Below are 23299 nucleotides of genomic sequence, written 5' to 3'. Positions count from 1 at the left end.
TCTAATAGTTGTGTTTACTTTTACTTAGCAATTTTATCTCATTTTCATTTTAAATAGATGACTTCAATCAGATAAGCAATGTGTAGGACCCTTAGAATTTTTATATGGAAAAAATATTCTTTCCAAACTTGGGTATTATGAATGAACCAATTTTGTTTCCTTGGGTTTCTTTTGACTTTGTTGTATTGTTTCATTATTTTTCATTTTAGGGAATTCCAGGATTCACTGGTAATATTGGTTCACGTGGTTACCCTGGCAGGCAGGTGAGGTAACTATATTTAAACTTCTCTTTTTATGTTCCTCTTGGTTAATACATTGTATGTTCTGATTTCAAGAGTTAGTGTTCAAATGATAATTGGTTTACTTTTATTAAATAATGAATTACTCATAGCAAAATAATTCCAAAAATTCTAATATCAAAATTGTAAAAATCCTTCAAAAATTTTACTGCAGAAAATTTTGCTTAAAATGGGAGTAGGATTTTTAAACAGGTTTGATGTGAGTAATATACAATGGAACCTTCTAAGTTAAAATGCCCAGTGGGCTAATAAAATGTTAAAACAACCCTGCTACTGATTTTACAGTACTGCCACTGACTAAAATGAAGTGATGGTACAAGTTAAGACTCTATATGATAAGCAACATTTTTTAATAATACACCTATAAACACTTGGGACACAGTTGGCAGCACTGCACGTACCACTATCTGAATACTTTTATCTGAACTGGATTCAAGTCTTTGTATACTGTTGTGAAAATTCATTCTAATCATTTCATATTTATTTCCCTCTAATTTCTAACTTTCTCTAGCTACTTCATATAGATTAATAAGAGAACCAATTTTCTTTCTTAGGCTTTCATGAATAGATTACTTACTCTTGAAATTAATTATTCATTTAGCATACTAGAAAACTACATTTATATAAAATCTTTATACTTTTTATATATCTAAAATGTATTTTAGATAAGTTAATTAGAAGTGTTTTAAAAGAACACAGTTTTCCAATAAGAAATAACTTAAAAAATAATTTTTGTTACTGACAATGTGTTAATCTACTTTATTTAGGTATCTAAAATATATTCGTGTATAGATTATATACAGTGCCTCTTTTGGTTCTGAAATTCTAAAATTCCTTGAATGTATATAGTCTTCATTAAGTATACAGAGTTCTGAAGTTTATACTTGTGAAAATGATACCTTTTATGTGCCCTTTTTATTAATCTATTTATCTACAACTCTTTAAAAAGTACTGTAGTATGATGATGATGCCTTTTATTCACACTAGGGTTTAGCTGGACCAGAAGGTAATCCAGGACCTAAAGGTGTACGAGTAAGTAAGCATTTTCATCATTTTGTTAAGTATGCTTGCATATGAGTAGAATGAAGTGTACAAAATACTTATTTTCACACTTCATAGAAACTTTGAATGTAATGCAGGTTTAGCCTGGAAAGAAACACACTTATTAAATAGACATTTTTACTGTTAAGGCCATAGAGAGCAGTCTTATGGTGGTAGGTTTTACATCATTCTTTGATAGCTCCTACATCTACATCATTTATTTTGCTAGCTCCTAGCAAAACGTCTGGTATGTTGAAAATATGCCCTTTAAGCATTTGTAGTATTATTTATGTGTGGACGTATATAGACCTAAGAAATAATGATGAAAGAAATATGAAGAGGCAAAAAATTCGCACTCAAGGCTGCGATAATAATACAAAAGCTATCTGGAGTAAAGAAATATCTGCAGAGAAAGAAATGGGCTTGTCACATTCAAGCATATACCATTGCACTTCCAACCGTTAAAGAAGTTGTTAGCCACTTTTAATCATTAAGGGAGTAAAACAAAAAAAATTACTGTGATGTGTTATGTAGTGTGCCACAAATTAAAATCAAAGCTGGTTCTAGGAAAAATTAGTAAACTAAAATTTTTGTTTTTAAAATTCTCTATTTTTAAAAAAAATTAATTAATTAATTAATTAATTAATTTTTGGCTGTGTTGGATCTCCGTTTCTGTGCGAGGGCTTTCTCTAATTGCGGCGAGCGGGGGCCACTCTTCATCGCGGTGCGCGGGCCTCTCACTGTCGCAGCCTCTCTTGTTGCGGAGCACAGGCTCCAGACGCGCAGGCTCAGTAGTTGTGGCTCACGGGCCCAGCTGCTCCACGGCCTGTGGGACCTTCCCAGACCAGGGCTCGAACCCGTGTCCCCTGCATTGGCAGGCGGATTCCCAACCACTGCACCACCAGGGAAGCCCAAAATTCTCTATTTTTAATAGCCAGTTGTTTTCCGGAATCTGCATCTGCCTTATATTATCTAAAATACCTTTTTGAAATAAGGAAAACAAAAAGTATTTAGACAGTATGTACTATAATGATGCCTTAATTTTTAAAAAATTCTTAAACATTTTCAAATACTTCATATTTCTTTTGCTATCAATCCTATGAAGTAGCAGAACACATGTATTGTCTCCATCTTACAGATGAGAAAACAGTAAGCTATGGAACTGACATGATTTGACAAAGTCATAGCAGAACTCAGACCAGCGTTTTCTCACCTTCAGCTCTGTACTGTTTTACTATCCCATGCTGTCTCCACCCTTGCATTAAGTGAAAATATAATGGGGAAACGTCATGTATTCTTTATTGGAAACTGCACCGAAAGCACATATTGACTTGGATTTGGAAAGCAAGAAGAGATTAGTGGACAAAGAACATGGGCTTTGGAGTTAGACAAGGACCACTTCTTTTTTTTTTTTTTTCTTAACCCCTTGTTTACTAGCTTTGTGACCTTAGATGTCATTCAACCCTTCTGTGCCTCATTTTTCTTACCTTATTAAAAGGTGATCATGAAACCTACCTTTAGGTGGTTATGAGAACTACCTGAGCTTAATTAATATTCTTAAGGCACAGTGCCTAGCACATGGCATGCACTTTCTATGCAGATTTTATCATTATTATTGGAATTTGGGAGTTTCTTCTGCATGTGAGCTAAACTCCTAGACCTGTTACTTGGCACTGTGCAGTTTTCTCTTACTACATTTTCTCATCTTGCTTCAGTGATTCCTATAACTTTTCTAATTCTTCTTTATATCATTTTTGTACTATATTATACATCCTTTTGTTGCTTTTTTCCCCATTTGTACTGAAAATTATAGTGTAGGTTGTAACTCTTTTTAAGTTTTTTTAGGTTTTGATGGCCAACTTCATAAAAGCATTAAAAAAAAACAAATCTAATCCTTTTCTGACTAATTTAATTGATTTAACCTTTCATTTTCCTTTGGGAGTGAGGGAAGAGTCAGAAGAGTCACTTCTCTAGGTTTCATATTCACGAAGAGTCTCAAATGTAGACTTTAGACATTAACTCCAAATAGGGTTAAAAAGACAAAAATCATAAAATCACACTGACAGGATTATGTTTTTCATTTAATTTGGGTCCTGTTACTGGACTATATACCACATGCTATACAATATGAATTAATATTTTTATAAATCATGATAAATTACCTTTTGACTGGCATCATTGTTTGACTGCATTTTTTGGTGTTAAGATAATTATTTTAAAAATGTAAATGTTTAAAATAAATCGTTTTGTAACCCTCCTTTTGTATTTCTTTGTGTAATAAGGTGCTAGGTGGCTCAAAAAGTAGAAGTATGTAGGCCTCCCCCAACCTTTTAGTGGCCCTGCTGGTGACACAAAATTGCCTCTACCTGGATATACAACCTTCAATCCAAAAAAGCAAAAGCATATGTGTTTTCTGTTTAATTTTTTAATTTTTTGGCTGTATGGCATGTGGGATCTTACTTCCCCGACCAGGGATCAAACCCGCGTCCACTGCATTGGAAGCGTGGAGTCTTAACTGCTGGACCACCAAGGAAGTCCCTTATTATTTTTTATGTTCCTTGTTTCATTACACTAAATTCCAATTTACATTACGTTACACTAAACTCCAATTTAGTGGTAGTGTTTTGAGAATGACCACAACCCCATATGATTTCTTTTGTGGATGCTGCTGACATTTTATTTCTGTTAGAATCAGCATAATAATTCTCAAGAAACCTTTCTGAAACACCTACATAGTTACGCATAGCATTGTTCCCTTTAAAATCTTTACTTGTAAAATGTTGTGCTGGTACTCTGTGCAGACTTTGTTGAGTAGAGGTCTGACTTTTTAGCTCCTGAGTTTTCAGTTGAGTATTTAGTTTACTGAGAAGTGTACATCAGTTAGGGTGTTTGTTCTTTTTATTTATAAGCAAAACTCCAGTTGTGTATATTAAAACAAAAGTTAACTGTTTCTAAACTTGAGGCCGCCTGTAGGTGATATTTCTGAAAGTACATGTAGCTTGTCATCATAATCGTAAACGTTTTGGTATCAGAAATACTTTTGGATGCTTCATTTTAAAAGAAACCTTCCCCATCCTTCAGATGCTTGGCTTTCAAGCAAACAAATTATAGATGTTTTATCATTAAAGTTAATTAGAAGGAAACTATTTTTTCTCTTTTATTTTATTTTTTGCTTATTCATTCATACACTCTGTAGAACACAGGAATTTTAAAGGTGTTTTTCCTTGTCAAAGAAAAGTGCTCGTCTTACTATGGCAACACCCAACTAGCTTTCACCCTCAGGAACTAAATGCTTCCCATGGTTCTTATTCCAGGAAACTTAGAAATGTTTCCTGAGACACTTACTTTTAAAAAAAATATTGTGGTAATACATATTTAATATAAAATTTGCCATTTTAATTATTTTTAAATGTAAGTTCACTGGTGTCATAGGCTGCTATAATAAAAATGACCATAGACTGGGTGACTTAAACAACATTTATATGTCACAGTTCTTCAGTCTGGGAAGGCAGATCCAGTGTTTCATGAGGGCCCACCTCATGGCTTGTAGAGTGCTGCCTTCTTGCTGTATCCTTATGTGGCAGAGAGAGCAATCATATTTCTTTCATATCTCATTTTAGAAGGGCAGTAATCCCATTCATGAGGGCTCTACTCTCATGATCTAATTCCCTCCCAAAGGTCCCACCTCCAAATACCATCGTATTGGGGATTAGGCTTCAATGTATGAATTTGGAGGGGCATAAACATTCAGTCCATAGCGGGAGGCAATAAGTACATTCACATTGCGGTGTGGCCATCACCACCATCCACCTCCAGAGTTTTTTCATCTTCCCAAACTGAAACTTTATATCTATTGAACAGTAACTCCCCATTCTCCCTTCCCCCCAGCTCCTGGCAACCACTCAACTTTCTGTCTCTATGAGTTTGACTACTCTATGTACTTCATTTAAGTGGAATCATATAATATCTATCCTTTTATGACTGGCTTATTTCACTTAGCATGATTGTCTTTGAGATTCATCCACCTTGTGGCATGTGTCAAGACATCCTTACTTTTTCAGGCTGAATAATATTCCATTGTATGTATATGCCACATTTGTTTGTCTTTTCATCTGTTGAACATTTGGGTTGCTTCCACCTTTTGGCTATTGTGAATAATGCTGTTCTAGGTGTACAAATGACATTTACTTTTTTAAAATCTGAGTTCTTTCTTAATGTATACTATTATGGAAAAATATACTCTGAAAAGTCACCCATTCTCTAAGTCAAAATAAGTAGACTTTATTTCGAACTTAGTCAAAATGGCCTCCTGTATCTCTTCTTCAAATTCTTTTATACCTTGGGTTTCCGCTGTGTTCATAAAACCATTTTTCTTCTCCCATCTCCATCCATTTCAGCCTCTCAGTGGTTCAGGTAAATTTCTCTTTGTTTCCTCCTAAGAGCTCTATTCTACCCTTAAGGCTTCTGACCCACCTGCCCTTCAAATCTAAGCTAACTTTCATTTATTTATTTATTTATTTTTGGCTGTGTTGGGTCTTCGTTTCTGTGCGAGGGATTTCTCCAGTTGCGGCAAGCGGGGGCCCCTCTTCATCGCGGTGCGCGGGCCTCTCACTATCGCGGCCTCTCTTGCTGCGGAGCACAGGCTCCAGACGCGCAGGCTCAGCAGTTGTGGCTCACAGGCCCAGCCGCTCCACGGCATGTGGGATCTTCCCAGACCAGGGCTCGAACCCGTGTCCCCTGCATTGGCAGGCGGATTCCCAACCACTGCACCACCAGGGAAGCCCCTGCCCTGCAAATCTTATATCACTCTGTGAGCTCTTTCTATGAGTCCCACATCTCCAGTTTCTTGCCAAGATAATTAAATTTGAATGCCTCCTCATCACCACAATCTCAAAATGACTAACAGAACTCATCCTCTTTCTACTAAACTATTAGCTTTCCTATTTCTTTTCCATATTTCTGTCAGTGGTTACCATTTGCTTATCAGTCCAGTATAAACCTTAGAATCATCTTTGCCTCAATCCTATAGATAGATACAAAGACCAGTTGAACCACTGTAATCCAAATGAATTCTATAAACTGCAAAGTTGATTATATCAAAAGTCTGTCTAAATTTTTTTTGATGACTCAGTATAAATCCCAAACTTTCCGTCATCACATAAAAGACTTTTCATGATGTAGCCACTGTTGCCTTCCCAACCCCCGCTCTTGCCTACCAATCACACAGAACTATTTGCAGTTCTATGAAAATGCCATGTCATTTTATTTTAATTGATTGATTGATAACACATTGTTAGCCCTGCATAAAATGCCTTTCCTTTCCTTCAAGACTCAGCTTAAATGTTGCCTCCTCTGTAAGACTTTCCTAAATCTTCCCTCTAGGCAAAGTTGGTCATTCTGCCTTCAGCTTCTATATCTTGTATTTATCACATCACATATCACATAATCATGTCACAATTATCTTACGATATTACAATTATTTGTATGACTCTTTTTCCTAATAAACCATGAACTTCTTGGGGGCACTGATTTTCATATTCATTTTTATAATTCCAATTCTTGGCACACAGTGGGCACTAAAATGATGTTTTGTGAATGAGTGACCCAGACTCATATTCCTTCAAATTTGGACCATTGAAACAGCACTCTAACACATTTTCCTACATTCAGTGTTTCCTGTCTGGGGTGTATTCTGTAGCCTGTCCACAGATTAATATTTTAGAAAAACAGCTTAACATCAGGGCACTACCACACTCCCCCAAAGTCCAGTAGCTTCTTATCTGAACTATAAAGTATAAAATTCTTAGTCTGAAATTTAAGACTCTCCTTAATCTATTCTCTAAACTACTGTACACTTTATTTATTAAATTGATGAGACAGGTTATTATTTGCCACAGGTGAGATATAACTAAAGTATGGTAGTATAAAGTAGCTTGCATTGTTATTTTACGCCTTGTTTCTCAGACCTATTGGAATCTCCCTGAGGGCACAATGGGTCTGCTTCTCTCCAAAGCATCTTACACGTAAGAAACTGTCAGTTAACCATTTACAAACGCTCCCGGAGTCCTCTCTATCTTATCTCTGCTTACTGTAGTGCTGGTTGGAGTGTTCTTTCTCCATCCTCTGCTTATCAAGACTTTATCTACTCCACAGGCCTACCTCAGGTGCCAGTCTCCTTTGAAACCTCCTCTGACTGCTTTTACCTCCTGCCACATTGGAATGAATCTCTTCCTCCTCCATACTTCTGTTTCTTGGATGCCTCCATTCTGCCTTACATTTTAGTTAATAGTATATCTGTGTCTTCTGCCCTTTGTGATAGTCAATATAGAAAAGAATTTGGGCTTGTTGATTTTTATTAGCCACCATGCCTTAAGTTACATTTCCTACTTTTTTTTTTTTTAATGAAAAGATTGAACTGTAATTTCTAGAAGAAAAGACACAAGATTATTCAAACTGTTATGCCTTATAATTTCATATTACTAGGAATAAATGTTAAGTATCTCTATTTAGAATTATTTACAGGGTGAATATTTAAGTGAGATAATACAAAGATTATTTGCTTACTTTAAGGGTTTCATTGGCTCTCCTGGAGAAGTAGGACAACTGGGACCTGAAGGAGAAAGAGTAAGTCTGTTTCCTTCGAATATTATTTCCAATGTGATATACTTAGGATAAAGTATAACAGGGCTCATAAACCCAGATGTCAGGCAGTGAAACAAGCCAGCTTTAAGGAAAGTCACCTACCAGAAATATAATTAAACTCTCTTCAATTTTACTGAATTGTGTTTTAGGTAAGTGAGGTGATATAAATATTTATGGTTAGCAACTTTAAATTTAACTTTTAAAAAACACAAATTGATACTATCTAATTATGAAAATTTTATTTTGTAAGTGATCTTTGATTTGAGTATAAACTCTTGGCAGGGTTTGTATTTTACAATGCAATGTGTAATAAATCAACTTCAAAAGATATATTTTTTTGTTTAATTTAATAGTGGAAGATAGCTGTTCATAAATGTAGGTACTTGTGAATAAAGTAGAATCTTTGCCAAATGGTTTGTTCTACTTATAAAAATTAACCAAGATACATACAGAGTTCTGGCATTCCAACTTCGTCATATCTAGTTTTCAGTGCCATACGCAGTTCAGTGATTTCTAGTTGCATTTCTTCATCTACACTGTCAATATTAATTAAAAACAAGTAGAATAAACAATATTAGCATATTCTCAGGTTTGAAAACAATCATATTCAGAATTTAGCATTTAACTCTATTATTACACAAGTGCTGTTCAGGCAAAGATTTTTTCATATCTGGAAACTGATTTTTGCAAATGAAAATAAATCAGATTATTCTTTGCTAGATGAATATTTCAAATGTATAGCTTTTTGAGTGAGTGACTTAAATCACATTTTCTTGTAGTTACTTGTGAATGCCTCCACAGAGAAGAAACATTCAGAGTTTACATGTGCTGTAATGGCAATCAAAATGTTTAGTTGTCTTTGGTGATAAGAGGTGAAGATATTCCTGTGGTGAGCGCACAGGTCATTTCTTTCACTTGCAAACAGTATCTTCAGTGTGATCCTACAACTAAGCCACTTAACTGCTATGTAACACAGCAGACTTACAGATGATGTTTCCAATCTATCATGCAAAGAATTGAACTGCTTCTTACAGACCCAAAGGAGTATATATAGTTTACATTGTTAATTACTGTACTGCTTATGATACAATCCTTCCCTGACCTGTTTGAATGAAGTTATTTCTAGTAATTGATGTAATAAATAAACGAAAGTTATATGTCCTTGCAAAATGTCATCATCTTGAATTCAAGGATCCCTGTGACACTATCAGTAGGCACAATGCCTATAATCATACTCAGTAATTTCGACTAGTTTATATGAATATATCAAGACTGTCTCAAATCATAAATATAAGACCCTTTTGTGATATTCTGCCTATTATAGGTACCATGTCCTAATATTATTAGGCTACTTCAAAATTCTAACTAAAACCTTGAATGGTATAGCTAACTGGGTGTTGTTATTATGTTATGAAATATTTAAGTAGAGAAAAGCCAAAGAAAATAATGTTCTAATCACTCCTGAAAACAAATGGGAAGAAAAAGTTCTTTCTGGAAGTCAATAATATACACATGCATATATATATGAAAAAGTTCTTATATAATTCTATCTGCACTATCCTTAGGTTTTCTGCTGAGATTTACTGAAGCTACTAAAGTTTTAGAAAATAATTATTTTTCTTAAATGCTTGGCTATATTATGTAAAGATGCGTGAAATCCTCATGAAATGAGTCATATTGCTCATCTTTGAACTCTTTTTTCAATAGAGAATATTAGATGAATATTTATTAAGCACTGTTGAATTAAAGTAAATGGATTACTTCAACCATTGATATCTGCTAACTTGTCTGTATATACAAAAATCCCAAGCTACATGGTTCTGACATATTTCTTAGTCCCTAAGGCTTGTAAAAGTGATTATAAGTCTCAAGGGATTTTTATCAGTTAATACACTTTGGACTGCAAGTGACAGAAGATCCCATTTCAAACTGGCTTTAAAATGAGGAAATTTAAAATAAATGATGATAATGATAACAGCAAATGATTTATCGAATGGTTACGTATATATGCAAGGCGCTGTGCAAATACTACATACGAATTAACTCCTTTAATCTCACAACACTCAGTGAGATAGGTAGTATTATTTTTCTCACTATAGATGAAGAAAATGAGGCATACAGAGACACACACTTACCTAAGACTATATATAGGTAATAAGAGCAGAGCCAGGATTTGAACATAGATATTCTGGCTCCAAAGACTGAGTACATAAGTACTATGCCCTACAGCTGCTTCTTATGACCAGAAACCCATAGGTTAGGTGGGATCTAGGCACAATATGATCCTGAGCACAGTGATATCATTATCCTTCTCTCTGCTTTGCCTTGACTAACGCTGGCTTTATCCTAAGGCTGGTTTCTCATATGATTGCAAGATTCCCAGTGCAAGGGTTAAATATGCCTTTGTGTATGTCCAGCCAGAGAGACAGGGAGACAGAGAGGAGGTAATTGTCTGTTGGGTACAGAAAATAAGACTTCCTGTTTGTCTGGTTGTACCAACTTTGGTTGCATGCCACCTCTGGACAAATAACTATCACCAGAGGAATGGCGGGATCCCATTTGGAAATACAGATGGGATGGATTTCTGAATAAAATCAAGATTTTTGTTATGAAGAAGAAAAGGGGCCACTTGAGTTAAATTAATACATTGAAGCTTTTTTGAATATCACACCAGTTTAAAGGATAACTTATTTTTCTCTTTGGCATACTTCATAAATTGATGGTTGAGAAAAAATAACTCATTAATTGATTCAACAAATATTTACTTTTTTGAAGTATAGTTGATTTACAATATTATATTACTTTTAGGTATACAGCATCTTGATTCAGTATTTTAATAGATTATACTCCATTAAAGGTTATTAAAAAATAATGGCTATAATTCCCTGTGCTGTAGAATATATATCCCTGTTGCTTATCTATTTTAAACATAGTAATTTGTATCTCTTAATCCCATACCCCTATCTTGCCCCTCAGTCCTTCCCTCTCCCCACTGATAACCACTAGTTTGTTTTCTGTATCTGTGAGTCTGTTTCCGTTTTGCTATATACATTTGTGTGTTTCATTTTTTAGATTCCACATATAAGTGGAATTATCACACAGTATTTGTCTTTCTCTGACTTACTTCACTAAGCATAATATTCTCTTTTAGAGAGAATATTCTCTTTTTAGATCCATCCACATTGCTGCAAATGTCAGAATTTCATTTTTTATGGGCATGTAATATTCCATTGTGTGTATGTGTATATGCGTGTGTGTGTGTATACACAAGCACATATATACATATGTGTGTGTATATATATATATACACACGTATGGATATATTTATCCATTCATCTGTTGATGGACACTAGGGTTGCTTTCCATATCTTGGCTATTGTAAATAGTGCTGCTATGAACATCAGGGTGCCTGAGTCTTTTCGAATTAGTGTTTTTGTTTTTCCCAGATATTTACCCAGGTGTGAAATTGCTGAATCATATGGTAGTTCTATTTTGAGTTTTTTGAGGAACACCAATACTGTTTTCCATAGTGGCTGCACCAATTTACATTCCCACCAACAATGTAGGAGGATTCCATTTTCTCCACATCCTCACCAATGTTTGTTATTTGTGTTCTTTTTGATGATAGCCATTCTGACAGGTGTGAGATGATATCTCATGTGGTTTTGATTTGCATTTCTCTAATAATTTGCAGTGTAAAGCATCTTTTCATGTGCCTGGTAGCCAACTGTATGTCTTCTTTGGATGCTGGGAAAACTGGACAGCTACATGTGAAAGAACATTAGAACATTTCCTCACACCATATACAAAAATAAACTCAAAATGGATTAAAGACCTAAAAGTAAGATCTGAAACTATAAAACTCTTAGAAGAGAACATAACCAGAACACTCTCTGCCATAAATCACAGATCCAAAAATAAAATGTTTTTTTGGATCTGTCTCCTAAGGCAAAAGAAATAAAAGCAAAAATAAATGAATGGGACCTAATTAAACTCAAAAACTTTTGCACAGCAAAGGAAGCCATCAACAAAACAAAAAAAACAACCTACTGAATGGGAGAAAATATTTGCAAATAATTTGACTGACAGGGAGTTAATATCCAAAATATATAAATAGCTTATACAACTCAATATCAAAAAACCAAGCAACCCAATCAAAGAAGGGAACAAATATTTACTTTTGACTTTTTCACATTCTAGGGTGCTCCTGGGATCCGTGGAAAGAGGGGTCTTAAGGGAAGACAGGTAATTTGATTCTTGTTTTATGAGGTTTGGTTTAGAGGAGTATAATCTAATTATATGCATATTTCTCACCTGTTAAACTACAAATGTAGCCGTTGTTCTTGTTATCACAATCCATCTCATTCAACAGAGTTTAAAATTTGCCACTTTAACAGCCTATCCAGTAATACCTGAGAATGTGAAGGGGTATTTAGATTAAAAAATAACTCGAAATGTAACACTTCTAACCCATTTAATATACCAGTGGGAGAGACCTTTATCCCCATGACAAGGTGCTAAAATTAAAATGTCACAGGAAATACATGAACAATTTAAAACACTAATGAAAGCACTATTCACCCTCATGTTTTAGAGGTTTTTAAAATGCCTGCTTCAGAAGTTAGCTCAGAAACTAGTTTCTTATATTTTCATGTTAAAAAAAATCAAGTAAAGTGAATTCTGCCAGATAATATAATAATTTCAGAGATGGGAGGAAATTTTGACATTATCTAATACCCCATTATTTAACAAATGAGAAAACCGTGGTTCAGAAAAAGCATCCTCGGTTATCCTGGCTGTGTTAGTATAGCTAATTAGCCACCTGCTTTTCACTTGTGCTGTTTTTTATTACAATTCAAAGATATTTATTAGGGTAAGACATTCTGTGCTATACTCTGCTCTCTACTCTGTGAGGAAGAAAATTGTCTTTAATAACAGCTTTTCTAAAATTCTGGTGTGTATAATTAAAATCCTGATTATAATACTAAAGGATTACAAATCTCACCAGAATATTCATATCCTTTTAAAGCATTTTATTCTTTGAGCTTTGCAATATTTCTTGAAGATAGAATAGGACAATGGCACTATTATATGGGTGAGGAGAACGAGGGTCAGTGATGTTAAAATACTTGCTCAGAATCACATGGTTAAAAGTGGTAAAATAAAGAATTGAGCCCAGCTCCTTCGAATGTAAATCCAAGATCCTGGATTTCTGCTGTCTGTCTTCTACCTCACACTACTTAGAAGAACATGATTTATTTTTCATGACATATGGGCAAAATGTGATAAACTTATTTTTTATTGGAGTATAATTGCTTTACAATGTTGTGTTAATTTCTGCTTTACAATGAAGTGAATCAGCTATATGTATACCTGTATACCCTCCCTCTTGGACCTCCCTCCCACCCCCCACCCCCCACCCCCAATCCCACCCATCCAGGTCATCACAGAGCACCGAGCTGAGCTTCTTGTGCTTTATAGCATGTTCCCACTAGCTGTTTTACCCATGGTAGTGTATATATGTCAATCCTAATTTCCCAATTTGTCCCACCCTCTCCATTCCCCACCATGTCCACATGTTCATTCTCTATGTCTACATCTCTATTACTGCCCTGCAAATAGGTTCATCTGTACCATTTTTCTAGATTCCACATATATGTGTTAATATACAATATTTGTTTTTCTCTTTCTGGCTTACTTCACACTGTATGACAGATTCTAGGTCCATCCACATCTCTACAGATGACCTAATTTCGTTCCTTTTTATGGCTGAGTAATATTCCATTGTATGCATGTACCACATCTTCTTTATCCATTCATCTGTCGTTGGACATTTAGGTTGTCTCCATGTCCTGGCTATTGTAAATAGTGCTGCAATGAACATTGGAGTGCATGTGTCCTTTTGAATTATGGTTTTTTCAGGGTATAGGCCCAGTAGTGGGATTGCTGGGTCATATGGTAGTTCTAGTTTTCGTTTTTTAAGGAACCTCCATACTGTTCTCCATAGAGGCTGTATCAATTTACATTCTCACCAACAGTGCAAGAGGATTCCCTTTTCTTCATATCCTCTCCAGCATTTATTGTTTGTAGATTTTTTGATGATGGCCATTCTGACTGGTGTGAGGTGATACCTCATTGTAGTTTTGATTTGCATTTCTCTAATAATTAGTGATGTTGAGCATCTTTTTACGTGCCTCTTGGCCATCCATATGTCTTCTTTGGTGAAATATCTATTTAGGTTTTCTGCCCATTTTTTGATTGAGTTGTTTGTTTTTTTGATATTGACCTCCATGAGCTGTTTGTATATTTTGGAGATTAATCCTTTGTCTGTTGCTTTGGTTGCAAATATTTTCTCCCATTCTGAGGGTTGTCTTTTCATCTTGTTTATGGTTTCCTTTGCTGTGCAAAAGCTTTTTTTTTTTTTTTTTTTTTTTTAAATTTTATTTATTTATTTATTCATTTATTTATGGCTGTGTTGGGTCTTCGTTTCTGTGCGAGGGCTTTCTCTAGTTGTGGCAAGCGGGGGCCACTCCTCATCGCGGTGCGCGGGCCTCTCACTATTGCGGCCTCTCTTGTTGCGGAGCACAGGCTCCAGACGCGCGGGCTCAGTAATTGTGGCTCACGGGCCCAGTTGCTCCGTGGCATGTGGGATCTTCCCAGACCAGGGCTCGAACCCGTGTCCCCTGCATTGGCAGGCAGATTCTCAACCACTGCGCCACCAGGGAAGCCCCTGTGCAAAAGCTTTTAAGTTTAATTAGGTCATTTGTTTATTTTTGTTTTTATTTTCATTACTCTAGGAGGTGGGTCAAAAAAGATCTTGCTGTGGTTCATGTCAAAGAGTGTTTTTCCTACGTTTTCCTCTAAGAGTTTTATAGTGTCCGGTCTTACATTTAGTTCTTTAATCCATTTGGAGTTTATTTTTGTGTATGGTCTTAGTGTTCTAATTTCATTCTTTTATATGTAGCTGCCCAGTTTTCTCAGCACAACTTATTGAAGAGGCTGTCTTTTGTCCATTGTGTGTTCTTACCTCCTTTGTCATAAATTAGGTGACCATATGTGCATGGGTTTATCGCTGGGCTTTCTATCCTGTTCCATTGATCTATATTTCTGTTTTTATGCCAGTACCATACTGTCTTGATTACTGTAGCTTTGTAGTATAGTTTGAAGTCAGGGAGCCTGATTCCTCCAGCTCCATTTTTCTTTCTCAAGATTGCTTTGGCTATCAGGGTCTTTTGTGTTTCCATACAAATTGTAAAATTTTTTGTTCTAATTCTGTGAGGAATGCCGTTGGTAATTTGATAGGGATTGCATTGAATCTGTAAATTGCTTTGGGTAGTACAGTCATTTTCACAATATTGATTCTTCCAATCCAAGAACATGGTATATTTTTTCATCTGTTTATGTTATCTTTGATTTCTTTCATCAGTGTTGTGTAATTTTCTGAGTACAGGTCTTTCGCCTCCTTAGGTAGGTTTATTCTGAGGTATTTTAATCTTTTTGTTGTGATGGTAAATGGGTTGTTTCCTTAATTTCTCTTTCTGATCTTTCATTGTTAGTGTGCATAGGAATGCAAGAGATTTCTGTGCTTTAATTTTGTATCCTGCAACCTTACCAAATTCATTGATTAGTTCTAGTAATTTTCTGGTGGCATCTTTAGGATTTTCTGTATATAGTATCATGTCATCTGCAAACAGTGACAGTTTTACTTCTTCTTTTCCAATCTGTATTTCTTTTATTTCTTTTTCTTCTCTGATTGCCGTGGCTAAGACTTCCAAAACTGTGTTGAATAGGAGTGGTTTCACTTTAAAGATTTAAACATATTAAGATAAACTTATGAAACTATCAAGAAATGAAAAGTAAGCCAAACATTTTGTTTTCTTGCAATTACATTCAACATTAAAGTTAATCTTGTAAGAATTATAACAGCAGAAACTGTACCATCATCATTACCATCATCACCAATTTTTAGTCTCAAGGACTTTGTTAAATACTTTGTATGCTATCTCATTTGATTACACTCTATTATACTTCTGAATGTTAGTATATTATTTCTTTACATTTTATCCCTCTTACACATATCCCAACAGAAGTACCTCTATTATGTGTCAAATATCTAATCTAAATATGCAGATTGGGGTGTCTCAAAATTGACAGTAGGTGAAGTTCATCTTCTTTATTCTTGTCTTCTCCATTCTATGTCTTGATTTTTTTTCATCCATCTCCTACCAAAGTATGCTGTCAGTAAAAGAACTAATTAATTTATTTATGCTACTATATTACTTCCAGTGCTTAAAGTATTACCTTACCCATTAGTAATTATATTTTAAGTATAGTTTAAGACAAAATAAGTAATCTTTAATGGTGGAATTTTAGGCATTGCTGAGGAAACATTTTCACAGAGTGTCTCTGATATATCACTTAAGTAGCTACCATCTTTATTTATTAATATAGCTGGTCTTATATAGATATTAACTTTATCTTTCCTTGGGGGGGCTGCGTTGGGTCTTCATTGCTGCATGCGGGCTTTCTCTAGTTGCAGCGATTGGGGGCTACTCTTGGTTGCAGTGCGCGTGCTTTCTCATTGCGGTGGCTTCTCTCTTGTTGCGGAGCATGGTCTCTAGTTGTGTGGACTTCAGAAGTTGCAGCATGTGGGCTCAGTAGTTGCAGCACACAGGGCCTAGAGCACACGGGCTTCAGTAGTTGTGGCACACAGGCTCAGTAGTTGTGGCTTGCAGGCTCTAGAGTGCAGGCTTAGTGGTTGTGGCGCATGGGCTTAGTTGCTCCGCGGCATGTGGGATCTTCCTGGAACAGGGCTCGAACCCATGTCCCCTGCATTGGCAGGTGGACTCTTAACCACTGTGCCACCACGGAAGTCCCTTAACTTTATCTTGACGATATATAGGTATTATCTACTTCCCTACTCCATAATGAACTGTAAAATCGTCCATGGAAATTTATAGATAACTTCTGGTTTCTTACTCCATAGGGAACTATAAAATTATCCAACAGATGCTATTGAGTTCAAAAGAGGAGTTCAAGAAAACTGTGGAAAAATAGTGAATGGAATGATCACTGGGTTCTTTTTTTTGAGTGCACTGTTCTTTATATTACAAAATTTGTAAAGTCTTATTTCTTTAAAGATATATGCCTTTGTAATAGATTTACATCTTAGAAAAATTATATTTGAAAAACACATGCATTCCGTTTTTCCTAAATAGTGTTTATTATAAAAAATCTGTCTAGTGCTGTACTGTGTCATGTATGCTATATGTACTTTCTCTTGATTTTACCACAAGATGATTTGATCATGTTTATGAGGAAATCACTGTACTTAGAATAAGATACAGTTACACCCACAAGTCAAATTATGCCAAGGTTGACCTCAGAGACTGTTCCAGAATATTATCCTATGCATAAATGCTCCACCATGTTCTGTTTATTATAAGTAAAATCATCTTCAGATATCTTTGACATTAAGTAAGGGCAAACATATTAGTATGGGATATTATGTGGCATGAGACACTTATATTTCAATTTAGATGATTCAAATTCCATGAGAAGAATTGTCACTTATTACTGTTTTAATAATAGTAAAAGGAAGATATCTTTTGCTAACATTTCCACTCTCTTTGATGTGGAAAGATATTAGGTGTGTGAATACAAATATAGCCATTTTCTCTTGGTCATTTATTAAATTATGTATACTATTTGTTGTTATATATGAAGTAGATATTCAAATACAGAAGCAGAATTAAAGGATCCAGGCCAAAATAAAGAGCTGACAGAAACCATACATGTGAAAGAAAATACAGAAACCTGGAAATGCTGAAATCTAAAAAGGACCCATATTTAAGAAATTTTTGGCTAAGCATATGTCAAAGACTGTTATGTCCAATCTTCTACTGGTTTCATAGCTATTTAGAAGTGTAGGTTGGTGCTTCATTAAGGTACAGCTATGTGGATCCCATCCATGTTATTTCATTTACTGTCCTTAGAATAAGATGTACTTTATTATAATCACTACTCCCCTTTAATTAATTTAATTAGTCTTACATTGTAAATGAGCTTGTTTCCTCAAATTTTAGGTAGATACAATTAGTCTTTGAGCATAGCATATGATTCAGTTTTTAAAAAATTGAAGTATAGTTGATTTACAATGTTGTGTTAGTTTCAGGTGTACAGCGAAGTGATTCAGTTATACATGTATGTATTCTTTTTCAGATTCTTTTCCATTATAGGTTATTATAAGGTATTCACTATAGTTCCCTATCCTATACAGTCAGTCCTTGTTGTTTATCTATTTTATATATAGTAGTGTGTATCTGTTAATCCCAAACTCCTAATTTATCCCTCCCTTCTCCCCCTTTCCCCTTTGGTAACCATAGGTTTGTTGTCTATGTCTGTGAGTCTGTTTCTGTTTTGTAAATAAGTTCATTTGTATCACTTTTTTAGATTCCACATATAAGTGATATCATATATTTGTCTTTGATTACTTCACTTCATATGATAATCTCCACATCCGTCCATGTTGCTGCAAATGGCATTATTTCATTCATTTTTATGGCTAAGTAATATTCCATTATATATAATTAATATGTATATTAATATATATATATATTCCATATAAAATGGAATATATGTGTGTGTGTATATATATATATATACACACACACACATACACATATGTGTGTGTATATATATATATATACACACACCACATCTTCTTTATCCATTCCTCTGTCAATGGACACTTAGGTTACTTCCATATTTTGGCTATTGTAAATAGTGCTGCTATGAACATTGGGGTACATGTACCTTTTTGAACTACAGTTTTCATCTTTTCTGGATACATGCCCAGGAGTGGGATTGCTGGATCATATGATAACTGTATTTTTACTCTTTAAGGAACCTCCATACTGTTATCCATATTGGCTGCACCAATTTACACTCCCATCAACAGTGTAGGAAGGTTCCCTTTTCTCCATACCCTCTCCGGTGTTTATTGTTTGTAGACCTTTGATGATGGCCATCTGATGGCCATTCTGACTGGTGTGAGGTGATACCTCATTGTAGTTTTGATTTGCATTTCTCTAATAATTAGCCATATTGAGCATCTTTTCATGTGCCTGTTGGACATGATTCAGTTTCAAATAATTATTGTAACATGTAATTTGTAGAATAATAGTAACTCCTTTTAGATAACTCCTTAAATTTTATGTAACATATTACACTTATATTTTTAGAGTCTCTGAAATTAAAGCCAGAAACTGGTAAAATAAATTACTTCACTTTCTGTATTATAAAATATGAAACACTCTGATAGTCAAAATAGTGAAGGCAGTAGGCATAGAAAACTTCAAAATCCAAGTTTAGGTCACTATAAATATAAGCTTTTTTGGATTACTGTATTGGTTTCTAACCTGAGTACTAAAGCTCTATGTTTGGTGTGAATAGTTTACAAAAATATGAAAGTGTATATGTATTGACATGACATCATATACCTGTGCAGCATAGAAATATATAGGGGAGTAGTCAAAGTCCTGTCCAAAATTGTTAGTAATATTGCTAAGCTTAAGTTTGGGAAGATGTTGCTATAAATCATATGCTCATACTGGTTGCCAAAGAATCACTTATTTCCCTGAGTAAACACTAAGCATGGAATTAAGTTGTTGTGAGCCAGCTTCCTTAGTGATGTTTGTATTGTTTTAATGAAATTATAGACTTACAGGTAAGAGATATCCTCTCCTAGACAGTATAAATATTATGTGAATGCTGTTCAAAATGGATACATTTTAAAATAACATATTATTTTGGTTGTTTGAGTTATTTATTATTTAGCCTTGTACTGTTATTTTTTACATTAATGTTTGTGTTAAGTTATTTCATTTTAAATCTTCCCAGAAAACTCTTTCTTCCCCAAAATAAAACATTGTATTTATTCAGAGTTTGCAGATAGAGTTAATATTTGTCACATAATGTGTTTTTGCTTTTTCAATCAGGAAAAGTAAAAAACTGGTTTTGTTAGGAATTTGGTATATTTTAGGATCAGATTATGTAAAAGTAGTTTTATTAACAAATTCATTTGTTCCTTAGTCTTAGGTTGTTGACATTTGAGAAGTGGTTTTCTTCCTTGTATTGTAAACTATTTTTGATTTTAAGATCTTAGTATTAGGTACTTACTAATCACAATTATTTTTAAATGCCTTATGTAATCAGTTACATATTAGTCAGTGTTTGTGTACTCATGCTTTTTGATATTGAGATACTATAGTTCTTACCTCTTCCTTTTCTTCCCTCCTACACTCCCTATAATGTCACAATTGGATCAAAATCCTTGTTGTCAGTTAATACTAGAGATCTTAAAAACAAGATAGTAGACAATCTATATTGGTCAGGACTCTTTTTAAAACACCAAAGAACTCCTGTTCTATTTTACATGTTTTACTGTCTTTGAGAAGCTTCTTGGAGCATATGATATGAACCAAATTATTTAAAAGCATAAAACCATCCGCTGATTTATAATAGAAAAGAAGAATGCTGTTTAAAAAAATGGGAGACACAGGGAAAGAGGATATATATGTATTTGTTAACTTCATATTTTATATATGTTACTAATTCCAAGTAGCTCTCTTTTTAGTGCAAAGTTTCCAAACTTCATTCTGTAGTGCGCAGTCAGGAAATTCTATAGCTGCTATTAAAAAAGCATTTTACAGGGCTCCCAGATTGATTTAATCAGTAGTCTCTTGTAGTAAGTTGAAGCAAATTTATGTAGCTCCACGACCTAAAATATCTCTGCCAGAACTGATTTTTCCAGGATTGAAGGTAACGTGGTATTGGAGATTTGGATTGACTCTCAACAGTACCTAGAAAACTGTTGTCAAAATACACAGGTTTTCTAAGGACTTTTTCAGATCTGATAATAATAGATTATAAATAATCAAATCATATTGTATTTGAAGTTTGACAAAGAGCAAAAGAGTACTCAGTTTTCTTCCTATGAATATCAAAATATTGCAGCCTTAGAATAGTGAACAAAATAACACCCTTAAGGCACCGGGACTTCAGAGATGTTTACTTTTCCAACTATAGAAAGGAGTGTCTCCTTTTCTCTTACAGCTTTCTGTTAGAAGAGTCTATTTAAAGTAAACTGTATTTTGGCTTCTAACTCCAGTGTTAGAATTTCAGAATATAAAATCCTTCTGTTAGACATCTGTTATTAGTTCTATCTTTAGCCCCAAACAATCTTAAATACGTATTGCACAACCGTGTTTCAAATACATACATTTTATGGAGAATTTGGAGACAGTGTTTTCTTTGTCCCAGGAAAAGTTTGAAGTTAATTCATAAAGAAAGAACTACTCTTGCTAGAGCATTACCAAATATTGTCATTAATTTTTAGTGATTCTGCCTCTTTCAGGAAAAATGTATTTTCTGGATTCTACTGGGATGATCTGTAGTAACTATGTTTGGCTAACTATAGGTTGACAAGATGTATGAAGAGACCAGTACTTTGAATTAAACCCATCTTCAAGGTCGGGTCAGTTACTGAGAAGAGGGATGCCCAATGAACTATAGTTGGTAACTTTGGGGAAGTCCAGGAAGATCATGACTTCATAGAGGTATGACACCAACAAATGGGAATTCAGGCAGGCATTTATTTTCAGGGTGGATAATGTAAGGGAAAACTCAAGAGAGTCTTGTAGGTTATCAAAATCAGGAATGTGGAAATGTGAGTGCAAATATGGAAGTGAGGTTTGGCTTGGCTTGTATTCTCAGTGTGGGAAAATGGCAAGAATGAGGCGTGGCCCTTATGATTGAGGGATAATGTGTGGCAAAACTGGTTCTTGAACACAGGAAAAAGGCAGATTCCAATTCCCAGAATTAGAGTACAAGCTGGTAACCAGTCTTTAAGAGCAAGGCAGGAACTTGAGCCTGAGAACTGAGGCCCAGATCATAGCTAGGTTAACAGTAAGCCTGACTTGATGCTAAATCTCCAAGGATTTGTCTAAAACCCATTAAATTCCTACCTAAGTTTAAAATTAGTCTCAACTGTTAGGACATGGTTGACCTTGAAATGTGGATCAAATTATCTTACCTATAAGGAAAAGAAAGAGGCAGAGGCTGGATTATCACAGAGCACTTTACACTCTAGCCTTTACCTACAATAATTGTGTTTCCCTTTGAAGGATTTTAAAATATCAGGATTTTCTAGTAGTATGTATTCATGTGTAGAATGTGTAAAATTAACCTCTGGGTTTTATGTTAGTGTGTCTAGTCCTAGACAATTTAGTGCAGTCTTCTGTTTTCATTGCTTCATCTTGGAAAAAGTTGAATTTCTTTTTTTATTGGTAATGCCTGTTTACTTTATCACTAATGCCTGTTTAGTATATATGTCTTTTATGATAATTTTAATTTATCTCTACTTTAGATTGAATATATTGTTTCTAAACATTTGTTCTTTAGAAAGAGCAAAATGTGTTCATAGTTAATTGTAGTCTTTAACAGAAAAGTTTTGCAACTCTTTATTTTTTAATTCCATAAATATAGTCACCAGTATTTTATGGTTATTTTAGTCCTCAGGTTTCTCTAGTTATTTTATATTCAGTGTTTTTCTAATGTCTTTGTAGAACTAGGAAAATAATTCTTTTACTAGACTCCCTAAGCAATAAGTTTTCCACTGTTTCCTGATATTTAGCTATACCACCAAGTATAGTATCTGTATGTAGTCGACAATATTAACACCACATATATATTCAGGCATACCAAGTCTAGAATACTTCTTTTGTTCTTAATGTTTGATAACTACCATGTTTGATAACAGTACCATCAGACCCAGGCAAGAGAGAAACTTGATCCGGGCTCTGCACTTTAGAGGACCCTGTACATCACAAACAAATAAAATAAAATGTATTTAAAAAACACATGATTTTCCCATCACTCAGGATTTAGCACTTAGCATTGGCATTGTATGACCTGTAATCCTAGACATCCATTCTTGTTATTACGTATTAGTTACCTATTGCTATGTAACAGATTGCTCCATGTTAGCGGTTTAAAACAGTAATAATAAATATATATTATTTCTTATAGTTTCTGTGGGTCAGGAATTTGGGAGTGGCTTATTTGGGTGGGTCTAGCTTAGGGTTTCATATGAGGTTACAGTCAAGATTTTGGGCAAGACTGCAGTCATCTGAAGGCTTGACTGGGGCTGATCTGCTATTAAGGTGGCTCACTTACTGGCTGGTGGGAAGTCTCATTTCCTCCCCATGGGGAACTCTCCACATGGCAACTTGAGTGTCTTCACAGCATGGTTTTGG

At 34.7% G+C, this 23299-nt stretch overlaps 1 protein-coding gene across 1 annotated transcript in view; it reads left to right on the top strand.

Moving 5' to 3' along the window:
- Positions 1-23299, top strand: part of COL24A1 (collagen type XXIV alpha 1 chain) — a 384282-nt gene that overhangs the window by 74843 nt on the left and 286140 nt on the right. The window contains exons 10-13 of the mRNA XM_068540226.1: positions 210-263; positions 1287-1331; positions 7911-7964; positions 12183-12227. Coding sequence (XP_068396327.1) covers positions 210-263; positions 1287-1331; positions 7911-7964; positions 12183-12227 — 198 coding nt within the window. The remainder of the gene's footprint in view (positions 1-209; positions 264-1286; positions 1332-7910; positions 7965-12182; positions 12228-23299) is intronic.

The sequence above is a fragment of the Eschrichtius robustus genome, chromosome 3 (assembly GCF_028021215.1).
Source record: "Eschrichtius robustus isolate mEscRob2 chromosome 3, mEscRob2.pri, whole genome shotgun sequence".
In the NCBI taxonomy this organism is placed as follows: Eukaryota; Metazoa; Chordata; class Mammalia; order Artiodactyla; family Eschrichtiidae; genus Eschrichtius; species Eschrichtius robustus.
Note: the sequence above shows the minus strand (reverse complement) of the source record. Positions and strands in the feature narration are given on the sequence as shown.